The sequence below is a fragment of the Salmo salar genome, chromosome 15, assembly GCF_965601325.2.
Source record: "Salmo salar chromosome 15, fSalSal1, whole genome shotgun sequence".
In the NCBI taxonomy this organism is placed as follows: Eukaryota; Metazoa; Chordata; class Actinopteri; order Salmoniformes; family Salmonidae; genus Salmo; species Salmo salar.
Window position 1 is genome coordinate 91,585,196 of NC_138305.1, and position 20,147 is coordinate 91,605,342.

The window sequence follows — 20,147 nt, forward strand, 5'->3', positions numbered from 1 at the left end:
TAGGGCTAGGGTTAGTAGATAGTTCGTTAAAAAATGACTGATAGTCTGTAGATACCCTGTTGAGCATCTACAGATGGACTATCCAAATAAAGTGTTACCGATTATGTATATATAGAAGGCCTATATAAAATGTTACATTCTTGATATACAATATAGGAAATCAATAATCACACTAATATAGATACAGGTGCATACAGTACAAAAACACATTCTAATGGAATCTCAGTCTAGGACTTGGGTAGAAGCTAATTACCATTGGTCTGTGTGGTGGTGGCACCAGTGGTTGGCAGGTTGTTACTCATTGCTCCGTAACTGCGGAAGCTGTAGTTGAGGCCCCTGTTGGTGCCGTTGGTGTATACTGGGTCCTGGGACTGGGAGTAGGCTGAGGCGGCCAGGGAGAAGCCTGAGGGGGCAACTGAGGCCGGGTCCCTGGAACCATTCTTATCAGCAGTAGCAGGTTCCTCCTACAGGAGTAGCTACAATAGTTATTACACTGTACTTACAGGAAAAATAACATAGTAATAAGAACATGTAAATTGTTAGCAAGGTATATAGTATTTGAATCTACTGTAGCTACATACTGTATGTGCATACTGGTAATGATGTTACCGACAGAAAAACATGGACTTTATTTACTGTCATGGATAAACAAACACACGAATGAACACACTCCAAAATAACATTAATTAACAAATACACACATGCTGTGAACACACAAATACATGTACACTCACAGGGCCTTGATAGACATCTAGTCGCATTCTCTTGGCAGCGTTGCGTGTCTCACTTTCACAAGCAGCAGCGAGAATGTTCTCAGCCATGGCAGAGGTGAGGTGTGGGGGCGTGGGCCGTGTCTGACAGCACAGACAATAGTGTTAAGGGTGTGCAGTATAATATTCATGTGTGAGTGAATTTAGTGAATATTTATGCATGTTCATGAAACTTGATTCTGAAATTGTACATTGGCAGATACAAAATGATAGCTTTCTACAAATCCTGGCCATCCCTGTCTCTACAAACAATCAACCCCCTTCAAATGAAATTCCAAGTTCAAGAACACTGGGAAACGGCGGCACTCCAAAATGTTTCTAAATCAGAGAATCAAGAGCATCTTAGAGTTACAGTTGATGCACTGTCTCTGGTAGAACTTTCGGCCAGTGAGAGGGTGTAGGAAGTATTTACAGGTTGCAGTGTTGTTACATTGAGCCAGTGGCGACACGTCATTCTGTTTTGAGCACCACATTTTTAGCTACAAAAAAACTAAAACAAACTGAAAATATATACGCACGTATTAATGCCAAAATATATATACACGTATTAATGCCAAAATAACATGCAAAACAGGCAAACCCACCCCTCAAAAAAACAATAATATACTGCTCAAAAAAATAAAGGGAACACTTAAATAACACATCCTAGATCTGAATGAATGAAATAATCGTATTTAATACTTTTTTCTTTACATAGTTGAATGTGCTGACAACAAAATCACACAAAAATAATCAATGGAAATCCAATTTATCAACCCATGGAGGTCTGGATTTGGAGTCACACTCAAAATTAAAGTGGAAAACCACACTACAGGCTGATCCAACTTTGATGTAATGTCCTTAAAACAAGTCAAAATGAGGCTCAGTAGTATGTGTTCTCCACGTGCCTGTATGACCTCCCTACAATGCCTGGGCATGCTCCTGATGAGGTGGCGGATGTTCTCCTGAGGGATCTCCTCCCAGACCTGGACTAAAGCATCCGCCAACTCCTGGACAGTCTGTGGTGCAACGTGGCGTTGGTGAATGGAGCGAGACATGATGTCCCAGATGTGCTCAATTGGATTCAGGTCTGGGGAACGGGCGGGCCATTCCATAGCATCAATGCCTTCCTCTTGCAGGAACTGCTGACATACTCCAGCCACATGAGGTCTAGCTTTGTCTTGCATTAGGAGGAACCCAGGGCCAACCGCACCAGCATATGGTCTCACAAGGGGTCTGAGGATCTCATCTCGGTACCTAATGGCAGTCAGGCAACCTCTGGCGAGCACATGGAGGGCTATGCGGCCCCCCAAAGAAATGCCACCCCACACCATGACTGACCCACCGCCAAACCGGTCATGCTGGAGGATGTTGCAGGCAGCAGAACGTTCTCCACGGCGTCTCCAGACTCTGTCACGTCTGTCACATGTGCTCAGTGTGAACCTGCTTTCATCTGTGAAGAGCACAGGGCGCCAGTGGCGAATTTGCCAATCTTGGTGTTCTCTGGCAAATGCCAAACGTCCTGCACTGTGTTGGGCTGTAAGCACAACCCCCACCTGTGGACGTCGGCCCTCATACCACCCTCATGGAGTCTGTTTCTGACCGTTTGAGCAGACAAATGCACATTTGTGGCCTGCTGTAGGTCATTTCGCAGGGCTCTGGCAGTGCTCCTCCTGCTCCTCCTTGCACAAAGGCGGAGGTAGCGGTCCTGCTGCTGGGTTGTTGCCCTCCTACGGCCTCCTCCACGTCTCCTGATGTACTGGCCTGTCTCCTGGTAGCGCCTCCATGCTCTGGACACTACGCTGACAGACACAGCAAACCTTCTTGCCACGGCTTGCATTGATGTGCCATCCTGGATGAGCTGCACTACCTGAGCCACTTGTGTGGGTTGTAGAATCCGTCTCATGCTACCACTAGAGTGAAAGCACCGCCAGCATTCAAAAGTGACCAAAACATCAGCCAGGAAGCATAAGAACTGAGAAGTGGTCTGTGGTCCCCACCTGCCGAACCACTCCTTTATTGGGGGTGTCTTGCAAATTGCCTATAATTTCCACCTGTTGTCTATTCCATTTGCACAACAGCATGTGAAATGTATTGTCAATCAGTGTTGCTTCCTAAGTGGACAGTTTGATTTCACAAAAGTGTGATTGACTTGGAGTTACATTGTGTTGTTTAAGTGTTCCCTTTATTTTTTAGAGCAGTGTATATATATTTTGGAGGTTGGGTTTGCCTGTTTTGCATGTTACTTTGCCATTAATACGTGTCACATATCCCTTTGAAAACAATGTAAAAAATAAAATCAAAATCATTAAGTTAATAAAGCTGCATACAAACATGGTCTCTTTTTTGCTTTCTTGAGTAAGGCAGCTCCAAAATGCAGGTGTTTCAGCCTAGCTCAATGCTTTCTGTGGTGGGACAGACGGGAAAATACGGAGCGTAGGGGTTGGTAATGTTCTCTAGTTGCGCCGTGATTGGCTCAGTGTTCTGTCACTCTTTGGGACTCTACGTCACAGCGAAATCTTAGGGTGGAGCTCGAAAATTCAAGCCCATTGGGTGCTGCCATATAGTTACATTAGAAGTGCCCATCTAAGAAGTCTCAAGGTCATTAGCCACAGATAAAATTACTTCAAATCACATTATATCTACAGTAGCTTTGATTGGACATACTTTCTAAATGATCTTACAATCAACATCATACTTTCTAAATCTTAGCTAGCAATCATCATCATGAATGAAGTCAACAATCTACTAGCAAATCCTTTTAATCCTTGTCATATGAAGAGAAATAATTAAAATAAATTATAGATAAAACGTATTGTGCTGGACATAAACATTACACAACAAGTTGGAAATCGCAAATTCAATAATGAGTGGTTTGGAAGTAATCAGTGGCTAACTGCAAGCATTGCAAAGCAATCACTAGCCTGCTATTCAGTGGAGTGGGTGTGTGGTCATAATTCTGGGTTTAAGGGTCTCTTTTCCAAGCTTAAAATGATAAACATTCAACATTGGCCATGCTGTCAATCCAGCATGATTTCTGCCACGCTCAAAACAACTGTTAACTCGGAACTGGGAAAGTTGACTTCAGTGAGTTCAAGACAACTGGGAACATGGGAAAAAACGAGCTAACCTATAACCTGTTTTAGAGAAATGTAATCATTGAATATTGTAAGAGCTTTCATTGTCTGCTTATATGCCCCCTTTTATTTATCCTACGGTTCTGACTTGGTGTACAGGGAGAACACTGTAAGAACGGCCATGTTCTGAATTCTGTAGCTGTACATTTCTAAAGTGTTGAACAAATAGTTTTATTGTCTACGCCGTCCTAGCTCGCTCATTAATGTCTTAATCGAAATTACGGATTGCCTCTTATACGCTTGTCGTTCCCTTATGCCATAGTTTGTACATCTCAATTGTCAGTAGGAACCACATTTGTTTAAGCAAGTCAGCCATATCAGCTATGGTTTTTTAAAAGGCAGTAAATGAGGCTGAATGAACTGTTTCGCTGCCAGACAAGGCTCTGCTGATAGCCAGGTGTAGCAGTGGTAAGGTGTTGGGACTGCTGTTGGGACTCTGCTGTTAGGACAGCTTTATGTAGGCCCTAACAGTTTGTGGGCAGAGTTTGTCACCGTTATAGTGCAATGAATGTATTATTTCAGTGTTGTGTAGTGGCTTTGGAGGTATGCATCCCCAATTTTTTTATTTTGTTTGCCCCACCAAGATTTACATGCTAAAATCGGCACTGCATTGAGCACATCTTCCACACTTATAGTTCCCAGTTTGAACAGTAAGGCTTTTGGAAAGAATGGACCAGCGTATCTCTGATCGTCTGTATGAGAACACACCAGGCTGGAGCATCAGCTCTGTTTGTAGAATAGGCCAATGTTTCAGGATTTTTTTTTTTTAACAATGATTGAAGTCTGTTACAAAGCACAGCCATGACGTGCTGTCCTTTTGGGGCTTCTGAGCTAGAAGTGATGGTCTGGGCATGTTCGTGTGCTGCTGTTTTCCAATGGTCTTGAACTTGGGATTTCACTTGAAGTCATTGTCATATATGGCAACTAATAAAGTCCACTCTACAATCAACCCCCCTTCGTAAGATCATAAGACTACCATCTACTAAATAGGGGGAGGGGGGCTAGGGACTATGGGGAGGATACTGAGGGGAACAGTGCCTACCTCAAAACCAACCTTCTTCATACGGCGGCAGGACTTGAGGTAGGTGCGGATGCGCTTGCGGGAGCGCTCCTGGAACTCAGGGAACTGTCGGCTGCATGACTCAATGATGGCCTGGATCTTCTCCTTGGGCTGCTTGGAGATGGGCACCATGCGGTCCAGGTTCTCATCCACAAACAGACGAACAAACATCTGAGAGGGTAGAGATAGAGGGGGGAAGGGAGGAGAGAGAGGAGGATGGGGTGTATAAGGGAGGAGAGGGGGAAGATAGGTTTAGAAGGGAGACGAGATGATGGGAGGTGTAGAGGGGAGAGAGGAGAGAGGAGGAGGGGGTGTAGAGTAGGGGGAAGCAGGAGGGGTATGTGTAAACAGACAAAAAGAGCAACAGCAGAAGTGGGGGAGTAAACATGGAGGTAGAGCATGAAAGAGGGTGCAAAGAAAAGGAGAGGGATTAAATAAAGAGGGGGGAGAGATGAGAGGAGAGAAGATATAGTGAATGCAAAAAAACATTCAAAATGCACAATAACATGACAATGGTCTTAAGGTTGAGGAGTGCCATTTTACATTTTCCCTCTGCAATTTATATTATTTTGAAAAAGTGCTAACTTAACTTCTATGTAGATATTTGGGTTGCATGAAGACAAATTGTGTAGCATAAAGGCCAATTTCTTCTATTTCTTGAAGTATATATTTAGTTGTGACAGCTGCGATGATACTCTTACATTAAATGCTTTCAGCCTCTCTGGGTCCATTCCCTCAGCGTCAGTGATCTTGTCACTGTCATCGTGGTCGTCATGATCGTCATCATCATCATCGATGATCTGAGCACGCCCAGAGGTCAGGTCCTCAGCACTCATGCTCAGTTCTGTCTTCAACGAGTCATAGCTTCCGGAGCTGTGCTGAGGAGACTGTAAACACCCACAAAGAAACAAACACTGTTACTATTACCACGGATAAGGACACAAAACAGCATTCAAGTTGTAATAAAACATCTGGTGTGCTATCACCACAACGCCATATTCAAATGTATTTTCTGTCCTTACCTTGTTGCCATAGTCTGGTTTCCCAGGGGACTTCCTCGTAGGGTCAGCTGAGTAGGGCGTCCCAACAGGGCTCCCCACAGGCAGCAGTCTGTCAGTCAGATTGACTGGTTGCTGGTCCTCTGAGGAGGAAGAGGAGGAGGTGGTGGTGCTGAAGTCCAGGGGAGCACTCACCCCGTTCTCAGTCACCTCCCTGTATGGAGCCACACCATCTGAAGGGACACTGCCCACAACCATTGCCTCCGGGGGGGTCAGGGATGGCAGTCCGTTGGCAATCTCAGAGTCGTCATCTGAAAGAGAAAGAGGGAGAGAGAGAGAGAGAGAGCGAGAGAGGGAGCGAGAGGGGGGGGGAGAGAGAGAGAGAGAGAGAGAGAGAGAGAGAGAGAGAGAGAGAGAGAGAGAAATTGAGGCATGATATAATACATGAATTAGTCTCAATAAATCCAGATATTATCATTCATAAAATGTTGCTTTTCCTGGCCCCCATTTGAAAATGTGAATTGCCAAATCCCAAAAAGTTAGGTTTTTGCTAACTGTCATATAAGTAAGATGACTTGGTGTGTTGTGAGGATGTGCAATGTAGTTGTTTTTGATAGGATTTCTATCCTTAGCAATCACTCTATTTGAGTGTGTGTGTTGAGGGGTGGGGTGGATTTACATGCTATATGTTGTGCTCTCAGTGTTTGTATAGGAAGAGGAGGGTATTGGGGTCAACTGTCAAACTAAATAGGGGGTGCTGCCACAGTTTTGGGCTGTGTTTCTAATGGGGGAGGGAGGGATGGAGATGAGGAGAGAGGAAGGGAGGAGGAGGACATGATGGGATGGTAGGGGAGGATGTGATGGGATGGTAGGGGAGGATGTAATGAGGGAGAAGCTAAGGGGGAAACAGACCCTCACAGAGTGGCATGCAAAGTACAAGTGAACAGTAATAATCTGTCAAAATAACACTAATGTGGGGTTATGCTGTTAAACCACAAAGACGACTCATTTCTACCATCAGCTTTTCCTTGAGGCAGGGGAGCAATCAAAGTCTCCCTTTCCCCCATCCAAATCTAAAAGGCCCCTCTCACAGGCATTTCCATTGTTGTGCTGAGCCTGTGAGGGCTGATATGGCTTTTTTCTATTGTGTTGACTACCTAGAATCCAGCCAGTGCAAAATCTGTGACTTTTTCTTTGAATACACTATTCAATACAAACTGGTAACCAGAGTGTCTGGTTGTCTAGAGTTTTTAATATCTGTAGTTTCTTAGTGGATGTCCACTTTCCCATCATGAGTTAGTCATGGATGGAGGTGGGGGTGGCTGGAGGCCCCTCAGACATTAGGGATGCTTGAGGTTGGGGTGGGGTAGTGAAACACTACACATAATGAGGGATTTGGTTGGATTAGTACATTAATAGAAGCACAAAGTGCTCCCTATCCTATACTACTAGTACATGGTTCTCCCACACCTGCTTAAGGTACAGCCATGGCCAAAAGTTTTGAGAATGACCCAAAAATAAATTTTCACAAAGTTTGCTGCTTAATAAGTGTCTTTAGATATTTTTGTCAGATGTTACTATGGAATACTGAAGTATAATTACAAGCATTTCATAAGTGTCAAAGGCTTTTATTGACAATTACATGAAGTTGATGCAAAGAGTCAATATTTGCAGTGTTGACCCTTCTTTTTCAAGACCTCTGCAATCCGCCCTGGCATGCTGTCAATTAACTTCTGAGCCACATCCTGACTGATGGCAGCCCATTCTTGCATAATCAATGCTTGGAGTTTGTCATAATTTGTGGGGTTTTGTTTTGTCCACCCGCCTCTTGAGGATTGACCACAAGTTCTCAAAGGGATTAAGGTCTGGGGAGTTTCCTGGCCATGGACCCAAAATATAGATGCTTTGTTCCCCGAGCCACTTAGTTTTCACTTTTGCTTATGGCAAGGTGCTCCATCATGCAGGAAAAGGCATTGTTCGTCACCAAACTGGAGGATGTGTTGGTACCATTCTTTATTCATGGCTGTGTTCTTTGGCAAAATTGTGAGTGAGCCCACTCCCTTGGATAAGAAGCAACCCCACACATGAATGGTCTCAGGATGCTTTACTGTTGGCATGACACAGGACTGATGGTAGCGCTCACCTTGTCTTCTCCGCACAAGCTTTTTTCCGGATGCCCCAAACAATCGGAAAGGGGATTCATCAGAGAAAATGACTTTACCCCAGTCCTCAGCAGTCCAATCCCTGTACCTTTTGCAGAATATCAGTCTGTCCCTGATGTTTTTCCTAGAGAGAAGTGGCTTCTTTGCTGCCCTTCTTGACACCAGGTCATCCTCCAAAGGTCTTCGCCTCACTGTGCGTGCAGATGCACTCACACCTGCCTGCTGCCATTCCTGAGCAAGCTCTGTACTGGTGGTGCCCCGATCCCGCAGCTGAATCAACTTTAGGAGACGGTCCTGGCGCTTGCTGGACTTTCTTGGGCGCACTGAAGCCTTCTTCACAACAATTGAACCGCTCTCCTTGAAGTTCTTGATGATCCGATAAATGGTTGATTTAGGTGCAATCTTACTGGCAGCAATATCCTTGCTTGTGAAGCCCTTTTTGTGCAAAGCAATGATGACGGCACGTGTTTTCCTTGCAGGTAACCATGTTTGACAGAGGAAGAACAATGATTCCAAGCACCACCCTCCTTTTGAAGCTTCCAGTCTGTTATTCGAACTCAATCAGCATGACAGAGTGATCTCCAGCCTTATCCTCGTCAACACACACCTGTGTTAACGAGAGAATCACTGACATGATGTCAACTGGTCCTTTTGTGGCAGGGCTGAAATGCAGTGGAAATGTTTTTGGGGGATTCAGTTAATTTGCATGGCAAAGAGGGACTTTGCAATTAATTGCAATTCATCTGATCACTCTTCATAACATTCTGGAGTATATGCAAATTGCCATCATACAAACTGAGGCAGCAGACTTTGTGAAAATTAATATTTGTGTCATTCTCAAAACTTTTGGCCACAACTGTACATCCCAAATCCCGCTCAACCAATGAAAACAGGGACATACTGCAAACAACCAAACATACAGTACACACAAACACACACACTCACACACAAACACACGAAAAGGCTTACCGTCTTCCTCTTTCAATGCGGCTTGTGGGCTGTGTACCATCCCTCCATTGGGGAGACTGAGCTCAGGGACAGGGGGACGCTCAGCAGAGACCCACGTGGGCTCAGCCATATCCATGTCCTCACTGCTCACCGAACTTTCATCCTGAGAAGAGAGAGAGAGAGAAAGAGGAGAGAAAGATTGAGACACTTCTCAAATTACGATTTCGTCCCTGAGGATGATTGAATAGGCTGCTGAAGATTTTATTGTATTTAATTTATTACGATCTGCATTAGCCGACGCCAATAGCGATAGCTAGTGTTACTGGGGTCCGACACATAACGAACAAGACATTACAGACTAAAGACTATACAATTGATATACATTTAAAAACATTAACATGTAGTGTGTGTGTGAGGGCATCTATCAGTTACACATACATGTCGTGAGGTGTCGCTTTATTCATTTTTTTAAACCAGATTTGCTGTTCAATTACGCTATATAAAATGGGAGTTCCATACACTCGTGGCTCTGTATAATACTGTACATGTCCTTGAATTTGTTCTCAACACCACTTGTGGCATGTCTGATTACAATAAAGAGCAAAAGCGGCTCTGTTCTGGGCCAGCTACATCTTAACTAGGTCTTTATGTGCAGCATTTGACTATATGACTGGACAATAATCAAGATAAGATAAAACTACAGCCTGCAAGACTTGCTTTGTGGAGTGTGGTGTCAAAAAATCAGAGCATCTCTTTATTACGGACAGACCTCTCCCCATTTTTACAACCATTGAATCTCTATGTTTTGACCATGACAGTTTACAATCTAAGGTAACACCAGGTGATTTAGTCTCCACAATTTGTTCAACAGCCACACCATTCATTACCAGATTCAGCTGAGGTCTAGAATTTAGGGAATGACTTGTACCAAGTACAAAGCTCTTAGTTTTAGAGATGTTCAGGACCAGTTTATTACTGTCCACCCATTCCAAAATAGACTGCAACTGTTTGTTAAGGGTTTCAGTGACTTCATTAGAGGTGGTTGCTGATGCGTATATGGTTGAATCATCAGCATACATGGACACACATGCTTTGTTTAATGCCAGTGGCAGGTCATTGGTAAAATAGAAAAGAGTAGAGGGCCTAGAGAGCTGCCCTGCAGTACACACACTTTACATGTTTGAGAAGCTTACATAAAGAAATCTCACAGTACAGCTCCCACAATCTTATTATTATGAATTTCTTGTGTCAGTGCAGTACATGCTGAGTGCCCTTTGTTTACAAAGAAATAGCACTGTATTTGGTCAAACACCATTTTTTCCAACAGTTTGCTAAGAGCTGGCAGCAAGCTGATAGGTCTGCTGTTAGAACCAGTAAAGGCTGCTTTACCACTCTTGGGTAGCGGCAGTGGCGGATTTAGGTATAGGCGACATGGGCAGTTGCCCTGGGCGACATCTTGCTGAGGGCGGCACAGGACGCCCGCACAAAAAAAAAAGTGAAATGGTGACATTTGCGCGATCGGTTTTCTATCACTCATTTGCACGTCACATCAATGATATTATGTCACCGTGTGGGACTGTGGGTCAATTAACCTTGTCGGAGTGGGTGCCCTGATTATAGTTTGTGAGCTAGGCAGGCTACTGCCTGGGAAGGTCTCCCACTCAGAGGTACACGATGGGGAGGGGGGCGGGAGTAGGTTGACCTCAGGTCTCCCCACTGGAAGCTCGAGGTAGGGTGAGCAGGGGAATCTATCAAAAAGCGCACCTCTAACTTTGTACAGTGCTAATGCAATTAGTAAAATCAGTCACACTACCAAATGCTACCAAAGAAATCACAATTCATTTATAATACTGTGAATATATAGTTTCACAGACATATTGTTGCATTGTTTTATGGGTTGAGTGAAATCATTAAGAATAATATAAAACCAGTCTGCACACCGCCAAGGTGAATTGGTTAAGTCTTGACTCTTGATTGACAGTGTTGAGGGATGGGTAATGTATTGACGCTCGAGTGCCAAATCAACACAAATGTGTTTCTATTTGTTATTGTTACTTCTTTTTTATATTTATGAGTCTTATTTTTGGATATATGTTTATATTTTATAGTTTTAAATATTATGATTATTGATTTGTGTTGTTCCAAATGTCTGAATAAAAATTATAGTTAGTGCAGAATGGTGCTTTTTTTTGGGTTGGCGGGGAGGGGGGGGGGGATCCGCCCAGGGAGCCATACAAGCTAAAAACGCCACTGGATAGCGGAATGACTTTGACTTCCCTCCAGGCCTGACGACAAAGGCTTTCCTCTAGACTCACATTAAAGATGACAGATAGGAGTGGTAATAGAGTCAGCTACCATCCTCAGTAGCTTTCCATCTAAGTTGTCAATGCCAGGAAGTTTGTCATTATTGATCGATAACAATCATTTTTCCACCTCTCCAACACTAACTTGTAGAGAGCAGCAGACTACAGGAGTAAAATCACATACACTATTTTCATGTGAGCAAGCATTCAGTACATATGTCAAACACACATAATAATATGCATTATTACAAATGTCAATAGAAAGCACTGTACCCAGTCACAGTTTAGCCAATGCCATTTTCTCCTGACACTGCCAACACCACTGTGGAACTTTGACAGCAAAAGGGTAAGAATGAGGGGAAAAATCTCACTGTTAAATAATGTGTCTTGCAGCACTGCTATTTTTAACTGTGGAAAGAAGAAACCTCAAACATGCTCACTATAGCGGAACCCAGACAGGAGTGGACCAGAGTGGGTTAGCTGCCAGAGCTTGAGGAAAATAAACAACAAACACACAGACTACGACGATGGTGGTGCTGAACATTGTTTTATTATATAGCGGGAGGAAGGGTCCTTAGTCAGTTGTACAACAATGCATTCAACTGAAATGTGTCTTCCACATTTAACCCATCCCCTCTGAATCAGAGAGGTGTGGGGGGCTGCCCTAATTAACATTCACCTCATCAGCGCCCCATCAGCGCCCAGGGAGCAGTTGTTGTTGGGGGTAAACTGCCTTGCTCAGGAAGAGAAAGACTCATTTTTACCTTGTCGGCTCAGCGATTTGATCCAGCAACCTTTGTGTTACTGACCCAACACTCCTTCCCCACCAGGCTACCTGCTACTGAACCTCTACCAACAGGGAGGACAACAACTCTGAATGTAACATTCTGCAATACACTGGAGTACCTAGTCACAGAGAAGCAACCCACCACAGAGAAACAACCTCCACAACACCTCCATCTTTGATATGATCTCTGTCAACATCTCAGTGTTGTCTTGTCGCCGCCAATCAACATGCTTTTGGTCCTCTTGTAGAATGAATGACCAATACTTTGGTAAAGTGGTTACTTACAAGCTAGCTTTGCAAGCCGCCTGATCTCGCTAACTTAATCTGGTAATTTAGGCTTACTTACAAGCAGCCCTGGTTTATATGTATGATGAAAAAAAAATCAACTCTTTCCAGGCCAGGGGTTTTGCCGATGGCGTTAGCTAATTTATGAATACACTTGCTAATGCCTCTGAATAAAAACCTTGCATATATCATGAATGCAAGAGAACACGTTTGGCAGAACCCCACACATACAGTACAGCACAATAAGCACTAAGCACACACTGCTATCCTCCTGAGGAAACACAACACACCCCTCTGAGGGTTCTGTAGAGGACTGAGGCATTTACTGAAGGCTCTATTAGTGATGCATGACATAATAAAGAGAGGGAGAGGAGGGGAAGAGAGGGGAGAGAGAGGGAGAGAGAGAGGGAGAGAGAGTGGCAGAGAGATATAGAGATGAATTTAGCCACTTACGCATGTCTAAACAACATGCACAATCTCCAAACAAAAGCTGTGAAAAGTGACATCATGATGACATAGGCTGACATTCCCTGCTGCCATAATGTCATCTGGACACGCAAAGGTGAGATTCCTTCAAAACGGAACTGACAGTGCGCTGCATCACTACAATATCTGAAAAATATGTTTAGTAGGCATAATATTGCTGCTAGCCAATACAGACGATGGATCAAATTATTGTCAATATTCTAAATAAATATAAATGTGTAAAATACACATTACTAAACATGGGTTTAAGCACAGGGAATAGCTCTTACCTAGATAGGGTCCTGGTTTTCACCTAAATAAAAAACAGCAAGTTGTATAATACATGCTTCATCTCTTTGTCAACAACACTTCTATCCTTCCGGTGATTTTACAAAAATCCTACTGCACGGGTGTGCATTGAAGTCCAGTGTTGGAGGAGAACAAGGCGGAGCGTTGCCTCTGATGTCACTATCACGGTACAGTGAGTTCAGTATCCTACAGTAGCATACATTCTAATCTCTTGGTGTCTTTAGATTTTGATTGGTAAATCTGCTGCTGCCTCATATGCTTTGTTTGGTTAATTTGTTGATTCCCACCCCTCCATCTTTAAAAAAATGTTCACACTTTTTAATCATTTCTAATAGGCCTATGCCTTGTGCTGAATGGAAAATTCTAGACAAAGATGATGAACTGAGACAATCTGAGATTTTTTTTTTGCAAAAAATTACAGTTGAGTGGGTTCTCTGGTTCCAGAGAATGGAAAACTGTCAGTGTCTCTCCAACTCACAAAGTAATAGAAAGTTGTGGATATGTGAAAAATGTTGATGATTTCTCTCAATCAGCCCCCCACACACACCACCGTCACTCTCTCGCTCTCTTCTTTTTCTCTCTCTCCCCCTCTCTCTTTCTCACACACACACGCACACACAGCACAGCATTCACACACACACATGCACGCACACACACTATGCCTTACCCGCTCATTGGCAGTCATGCACTGTAGTTTCATCTGTTTCAGGTAGGTGGCCGTCAGGGGCATGTTGTAGTCAATGAGGTCCGGGACCAGGGAGGTTGGTCGATCATTTTCTGTGCAGAACATACAGCACAGGAGGTTGGTGGCACCTTAATTGGGGATTACGGGCTCGTGGGAATGGCTGGAGCGGAATAAGTGGAATGGTATCAAATAAATCAAACACATGGTTTGATGCCATTCCATTTGCTCCGTTCCAGCCATTATTATGAGCCGTCCTCCCCTCAGCAGCCTCCACTGACATAGAGATAGATACAGTAAGATGTTTTTCAAGACAAACAATCAAGTAAAGCAAGCCAGGTATGATCTCTTTTGTACCACTTTAACTGTACAAAACTCTCATGGCTCAAACCAAACAGACATGCCTTTAGAGCTTTTTGACTTCTCCCACATGCCCTTTGGGCTCTGCCACTCCCCTGCACTGTCTATTGGTTTTCTTTGACCAGAGAGTTCGTTCATCTGATCTGGTTTCTCTGGTTTCTCTGATCTTAATTAGAATCAGTCTCTGATTAAAAGGCAATAATGACAACCAGTAGGTACTGTGGCCCTTTTTCTCATATTCTGTTATATACTGTTGTTTTCTCACTGTGTATGTACAGTATATACTGTATTCTCAACATAGCTCATCCTAATATTTCCTTTCCAAATGGTATACTGTCTATACACAACACATATTTATATTCTGGATTCTGACACATGCTCACTCTTATATATCTACTCTGGATTGTTAATTGGACTCTATCTATATTTCTAGATGTTTTGTTTTGATTTCTCTTTTGTATTTGTATTCTATTTGAGATACAATCTACTGCACTGTTGGAGCCAATAAACATAAGCATTTCGCAGTGCCTGCTATAACACCTGCAAACCTGTGTACGCAACCAATAAACTTTGATTTGATTTGATCTGGAGTCATGGACTGCTGTTCTAATGCTGTAAACCAGGGGCGTTAAACTCATTCCATGGAGGGCCTAGTGTCTGCAGGTTTCTGACAACCAGGTGAGGGGAGTTCCTTACTAATTAGTTCCTTACTAATTCATCAATTAAGTACAAGGGAGGAGCGAAAACCCACAGACACTCGGCCCTCCGTGGAATGATGAACTACGCTGTAAACTAAATGGGAAGCCCTCTGTGTTCCCCACCATGGCCACTAGAGGGACCCCATGCTACTTCTCTTGGAACATCTCTTTCATAATTTAGGACCTCTTGGGTCTTTCTTACATCATTTGATGGCCTCTGCTTTCAACCATAGTCCACACCTTTAATTGGCTGACGAAACATACACAGAGACCTAAGATATATTTAAACGACAGATTGGACATTGAGTTGAGGGTGTGAAACACAATGAATATGGAGCTATAAATGTACTAGCAGTCAATTAAATATTTCATTATTTGTGGTAGCATTACAATTAATAATTTTAACAAAGGCAGTAGGAAGGTGATACATGTTATAACAATGCATTAGAGGTATTTGGCATTGTTGCTATTCAGATAGATATCAAATTGAAAGAAGCCTTTCTTTTCAAACTGGGATTTAATGACTGAATAAATATATACAGTAAATTAATAAAAAGGAACCAGTAGACTGACTGGGAAGTTAGTTACCTTTAAACTCTGCAGTGTTGGGATTGATGTGCATCCTTTTCTGACACTCTCCACAGCTCATTAGGAAGCGTGTCACTGCCTCCCTGGGCAGGAAGGCATATGTCTCCGCTATCTGTGCCAGGGGAAAGGTCAGAGGACAAAGTACAGGTCAGGCAGGACAGGAGCAAAGTAGGCATGAACTGTTATTAAATCCTGGGATCAATGATTATGTTAATGCTGTGTTATGTGGCATGGTGAGGAATGAGGAAGGAATCCTCCCTCAAGGACTTCAACAACCTCTCTCTCTCTCCTGTCTACTGCTGAAGCCCTGACCGTTTGACTCTACCATCTACTCACAGTGCATTTGGAAAGTATTTAGACCCCTTGACTTTTTCCACATTTTGTTACGTTACAGCCTTATTCTAAAATGGATTAAATTGCTCCAGAGAATCTTGTTTCTCATGGTCTGAGAGTCTTTAGGTGCCTTTTGGCAAACTCCAAATGGGCTGTTATGTGCCTTTTACTGAGGAGTGGATTCCATCTGGCCACGATATCATAAAGGCCTGATTGGTGGAGTACTGCAGAGATGGTTGTCCTTCTTAAAGATTCTCCCATCTCCACAGAGGAACTCTGGAGCTCTGTCAGAGTGACCATCGTGTTCTTGGTCACCTCCCTGACCAAGGCCCTTCTCCTCCGATTGCTCATTTTGGCTGGGCGGTGTCGTGTCTTTGGGGGTACCATTAAACTGAAGATATGTTTATCAATTAGCTCCCTGTAATTATTATCACGCGACTAAATTGATTAATCGTTTAATTGTAATTAACTAGGAGATCGGGGCACCAAGGAGAATATTCAGATTACAAAGCTATAATTTTCCTAATATAACTTTCCTGTACTATAATATTATATTCTATTATAGTATAGGCCGATTATCTTCTGGTTTAAATGGTGTATTTTACCTCTAGTCCAGTCTCATTCCAAACGTCGTAAATTGTTGTATCTGCACGAACCCAGTCTTTACTAAAATCATCCATACATCAATTGTCTTAAAATCATTTATTTACTACACTAAGTAATTAACAGAAAACATACAAACAGTAATTATCGTCACAAAGGATTGGTAGAGGAATGTGCCCTTGTGGGCTAAACAGGCAGGTCAGCCTGTTGAACAATGGGTCATAAACGGTCAGCTGAGAAGTTACACAGAGTTCATTAATATTAACAATTGACAATTGAAGGCTCACTCATTCGGGAACAATTGCAATCAATATATATTTACGCTCAGTGTGTCGTCGTTCTTTGTTGGAGAGTTTGGTTCTGTTGGGAAGTTTTCTCCGCGTTCTCTCTCTCTCTCTCTCTCTCTCTCTCTCGGTTAGAATGGATCTTTCAGAGCGACCTTCATTAATGTCGTCATAGAATGGTTGTTTCGTTGGTCTTCGCGTTCAATGATATAATTTACTTAGCTGCAGACTAATAATTAATATCAAAGACTTATTCTTATTCTGTCGGTATCAATAGTCTAAAAGTTAACCACGTGGTATGGTTCACTTTCAGTAGAGGAATTAGATGGTAAAACCTATGTGGCCACGGAGTGTAGGCCTGGTCTGGTGAAATGTAAATCATGGGGTGTTTTATAGTGCCCATAGAACAGGCTTGTCAAATGACGCCTGGTCCTGTTTGGGTCCCTGGGGGCGTGCCTATGACTGAGTTAGATTTGGTTACAGAAATACAATTCTATCACATTACATCAGTACAATAGCATCTCATGTGTATTATAAAAGCTTTATCCTTATTAATACATTCTATACAACCATTATGTTGCAAGTCTCAAGCTGAGGCTATTATATAAACAGTTTTATGGTAATATGGCTATATTGTCTCTTCTGAGTATCACAAAATTGTACCAAGCGGATCAGTTCGTAGCTGGATTCTTCACCAATCTTCCATACCTTCTCCAGAACACAAAATGTCGCTTGGCTCTCCAATTCTATGAGTTGGAAGAATTTCCTGTGTCTCTCTATGGGCCATGTGGCCAGAGACTCTCCTGGAATTTTAGAGTTTTTACAACCCTTTACACACAGGGTGGATTGGGGGGGAAGGTAGGTTGGGTGGTGGTGCAAAAGGGGGGGGGTCAACTGTCCTCCCTGTACCAAAAGAGGCCAACGTCATGACATACCCCCCCTGGTGGTTTGGATCTTGTTTATCCTGCAAGTTACAAATCAACATAAAATCATGACCACGTGATGTCCCATTGGTAGATCATCGTTGCAGTCCTCTCTGGTGGTGTACCTTGGTAGGTTCCCTGGAAGCTGCAAAGTACCCCAGGAAGGGCCAGGGGATGTCCTGGTTGGTGATCGCCGTTGCGGTCCCTCCCTCTGGTGGTTTACCTTGGTAGTCTCTCTGACAGCGGGCATGCCGCCACAAGGATAGGCTGTGGGTGTCCGGATTTGGGGTCGCCGTTCCGGACCCGTCGTCCAGACTGGAAGATCTGGGCAGTAACTTAGGCAGATGTTAACAACGCACACACACTCATGAAATATATATAATTACATTCATTCCCCAATGAGCGGCGTTGTGGCACTAAGTGATGGTTGTATGGGGACTTTGTTTATGGCTCTATCACTTCCTAAGTGTCAAAGGAACTGAACCGAAAAGGAATGAAAGCATAAACAAAACAAAAAAAATATACAAAATATAGTTCACACAAAAAAAATCAGCTAATTGGACTGTATTCTATATACGTCCAATGTTCTGGCAAAATGATTATCATGGCATTGTCTCTAATGCCATATCTAGGGTTTTTCCTACTTGGTGTGTTGCTTAGGCGCTATCCTAAGTTTAACTATATGATAAGTCTACAGCTGTAATGCACTAGTTTTGGGCAGTCTACAGGGCTGACCTATGGACTTCTGGGAAGAAAACTGGTGAGTGCTGTAGAGTCAAAGGCCTAGAAGTAAAAGTTCAACTTTACTAAGGCTGGTATTTTGCTTGGGCCCTTAAGTGGTCCTAGCATAAATCCTAATTGGATGTTCCGTTGTGCATGTGCGTTTATGCTTACACAAGCGCTCATGTCAAGGGAAGAAAACCAAGTATCCGGGCAGATTACAACTTGTTCAGAATGAGTCTGACGTAGTCAGGTAATTTTCAGGTCAATGCCTGGAGGTCAGTCAGAATTGGTGTCAAGGGAGTCTGTAGTAGTTTTCTACAAGTCACTGTTTCTTCCACTTTTGTAGTGGTGATAGGTATGAAGTCTATTTCATAGCTATGTTATCCACGGAGGAGCTAACCTCACGACGGAAGTACTCTTTAAGTATTGGACCAGTCATACGTGGTGTGATCATGGTTCATGACTTCTTCTTCTAATTTTCCTCCTGAATGGAGGGTCCTATTTATTAGTGACATGTGTGTTAACCATTGGAAGAGTGCACTGGAGATTCCCCTCCACGTGTTGCACTCTGAGTGACTCCTATGTCGCTGTTGTCAATGGTAATTTGATTGGTTAAGTCTCTAACCTTCTTACTGATTGTAGCTGGACTGACTGTTGCTAGTATTGGTACTGGTACTCAAGGGGACCAGTTATCCTACCGATTTATTCTGAAATATTATCTACCGGAACACATGATTGGAGCATTTTACTAGATGTATTGTAGTTGAACCTACGCATGGCAAAGAATGATTATTGATGCCATTAGTTTTGGAGGTGGACAAGTCCACTGGACTTCCTTTACGACCAGTGTGGTACACCTCAGTACTATCTTAGATGTCTTCTAAGATAATCCCCGTCTAGGGGCCTGTCTGCTCCTCACTGTTCTCATAGGAGAGTTTACAACTAGATTTGATTTATGCTCTGGCGGCCTCGTACGGTGTTGTCCGTAGTCTTGACCCCCCCACCGGCCTCGATGAGGCTCATCATGGGTCTGGGCTACTATTCCCCCCCTTTTTGCCTCGGGACCCCCCCACCAGCGGGTGGTGTTGGTGTCCGATGCGCAAATGAAAAGGTCGGACCCTATGTACGAGTTGTCAGCGGCCGCGTTGTTATGAGAATGGCTGTAACCTTTCAACCAAATCTCCTGGTGTTTGTGCTTCAAAACGCTCAGTGGCTGTCGAGGCATGTCAGTCACCACCGCGTCCGCGTGTGGCAACCTCTTCATTACCTGCGAACTGAGACGAGGATATCGGTCTGTGATATCGCAAAGTGTTTCACCAGTGGGAGTCATCGGGTCAGTTGCTGGACTGACGCCATTAGTGTCATTGTAAGGGGTGACAGTCCCCAACAAAGCGGAAGGTGTATCATTGGAAACAGAGTATACTCTGCGCATCAATGTTTTTCTTGCTGAGACGGCCGCAGTGCTTGCGGAAGTGTCCAAAGGGCAAGAGAAGTTCATCTCAACTATCGTATTGCACGACTGCAAGGAGGAGGGAAGTTGCTTATTCACAGAGACAGCTGGCTCGAAATCATGAAAAGAATGGTCAATCAGGTTGGCTGATGGAATGTGTCGAGATATCGTACTATATCCGTGGATCGGATTCTGTACCAAGAGGTTTCTAAACGTCTTTTTCCCAAGGGGTGCTTTCGACAGATACCCCTCGTGAATGACTGCGTTGCAGCTAGCGTTAGGGGGAGACGGTGTGGTCAG

The 20,147-nt window shown here is 43.5% G+C and overlaps 1 protein-coding gene across 1 annotated transcript in view; it reads right to left on the reverse strand.

The window, feature by feature from the left end:
* LOC106572463 (nucleolar protein 4-like) overlaps positions 1 to 20,147 on the reverse strand; it is a 60,530-nt gene that overhangs the window by 8,954 nt on the left and 31,429 nt on the right. Inside the window, exons 3-10 of the mRNA XM_014146673.3 lie at positions 15,532 to 15,643; positions 13,871 to 13,980; positions 9,076 to 9,217; positions 5,969 to 6,255; positions 5,648 to 5,833; positions 4,929 to 5,117; positions 735 to 854; positions 254 to 464 (exon numbers count right to left, since the gene is read on the reverse strand). Coding sequence (XP_014002148.2) covers positions 254 to 464; positions 735 to 854; positions 4,929 to 5,117; positions 5,648 to 5,833; positions 5,969 to 6,255; positions 9,076 to 9,217; positions 13,871 to 13,980; positions 15,532 to 15,643 — 1,357 coding nt within the window. The remainder of the gene's footprint in view (positions 1 to 253; positions 465 to 734; positions 855 to 4,928; positions 5,118 to 5,647; positions 5,834 to 5,968; positions 6,256 to 9,075; positions 9,218 to 13,870; positions 13,981 to 15,531; positions 15,644 to 20,147) is intronic.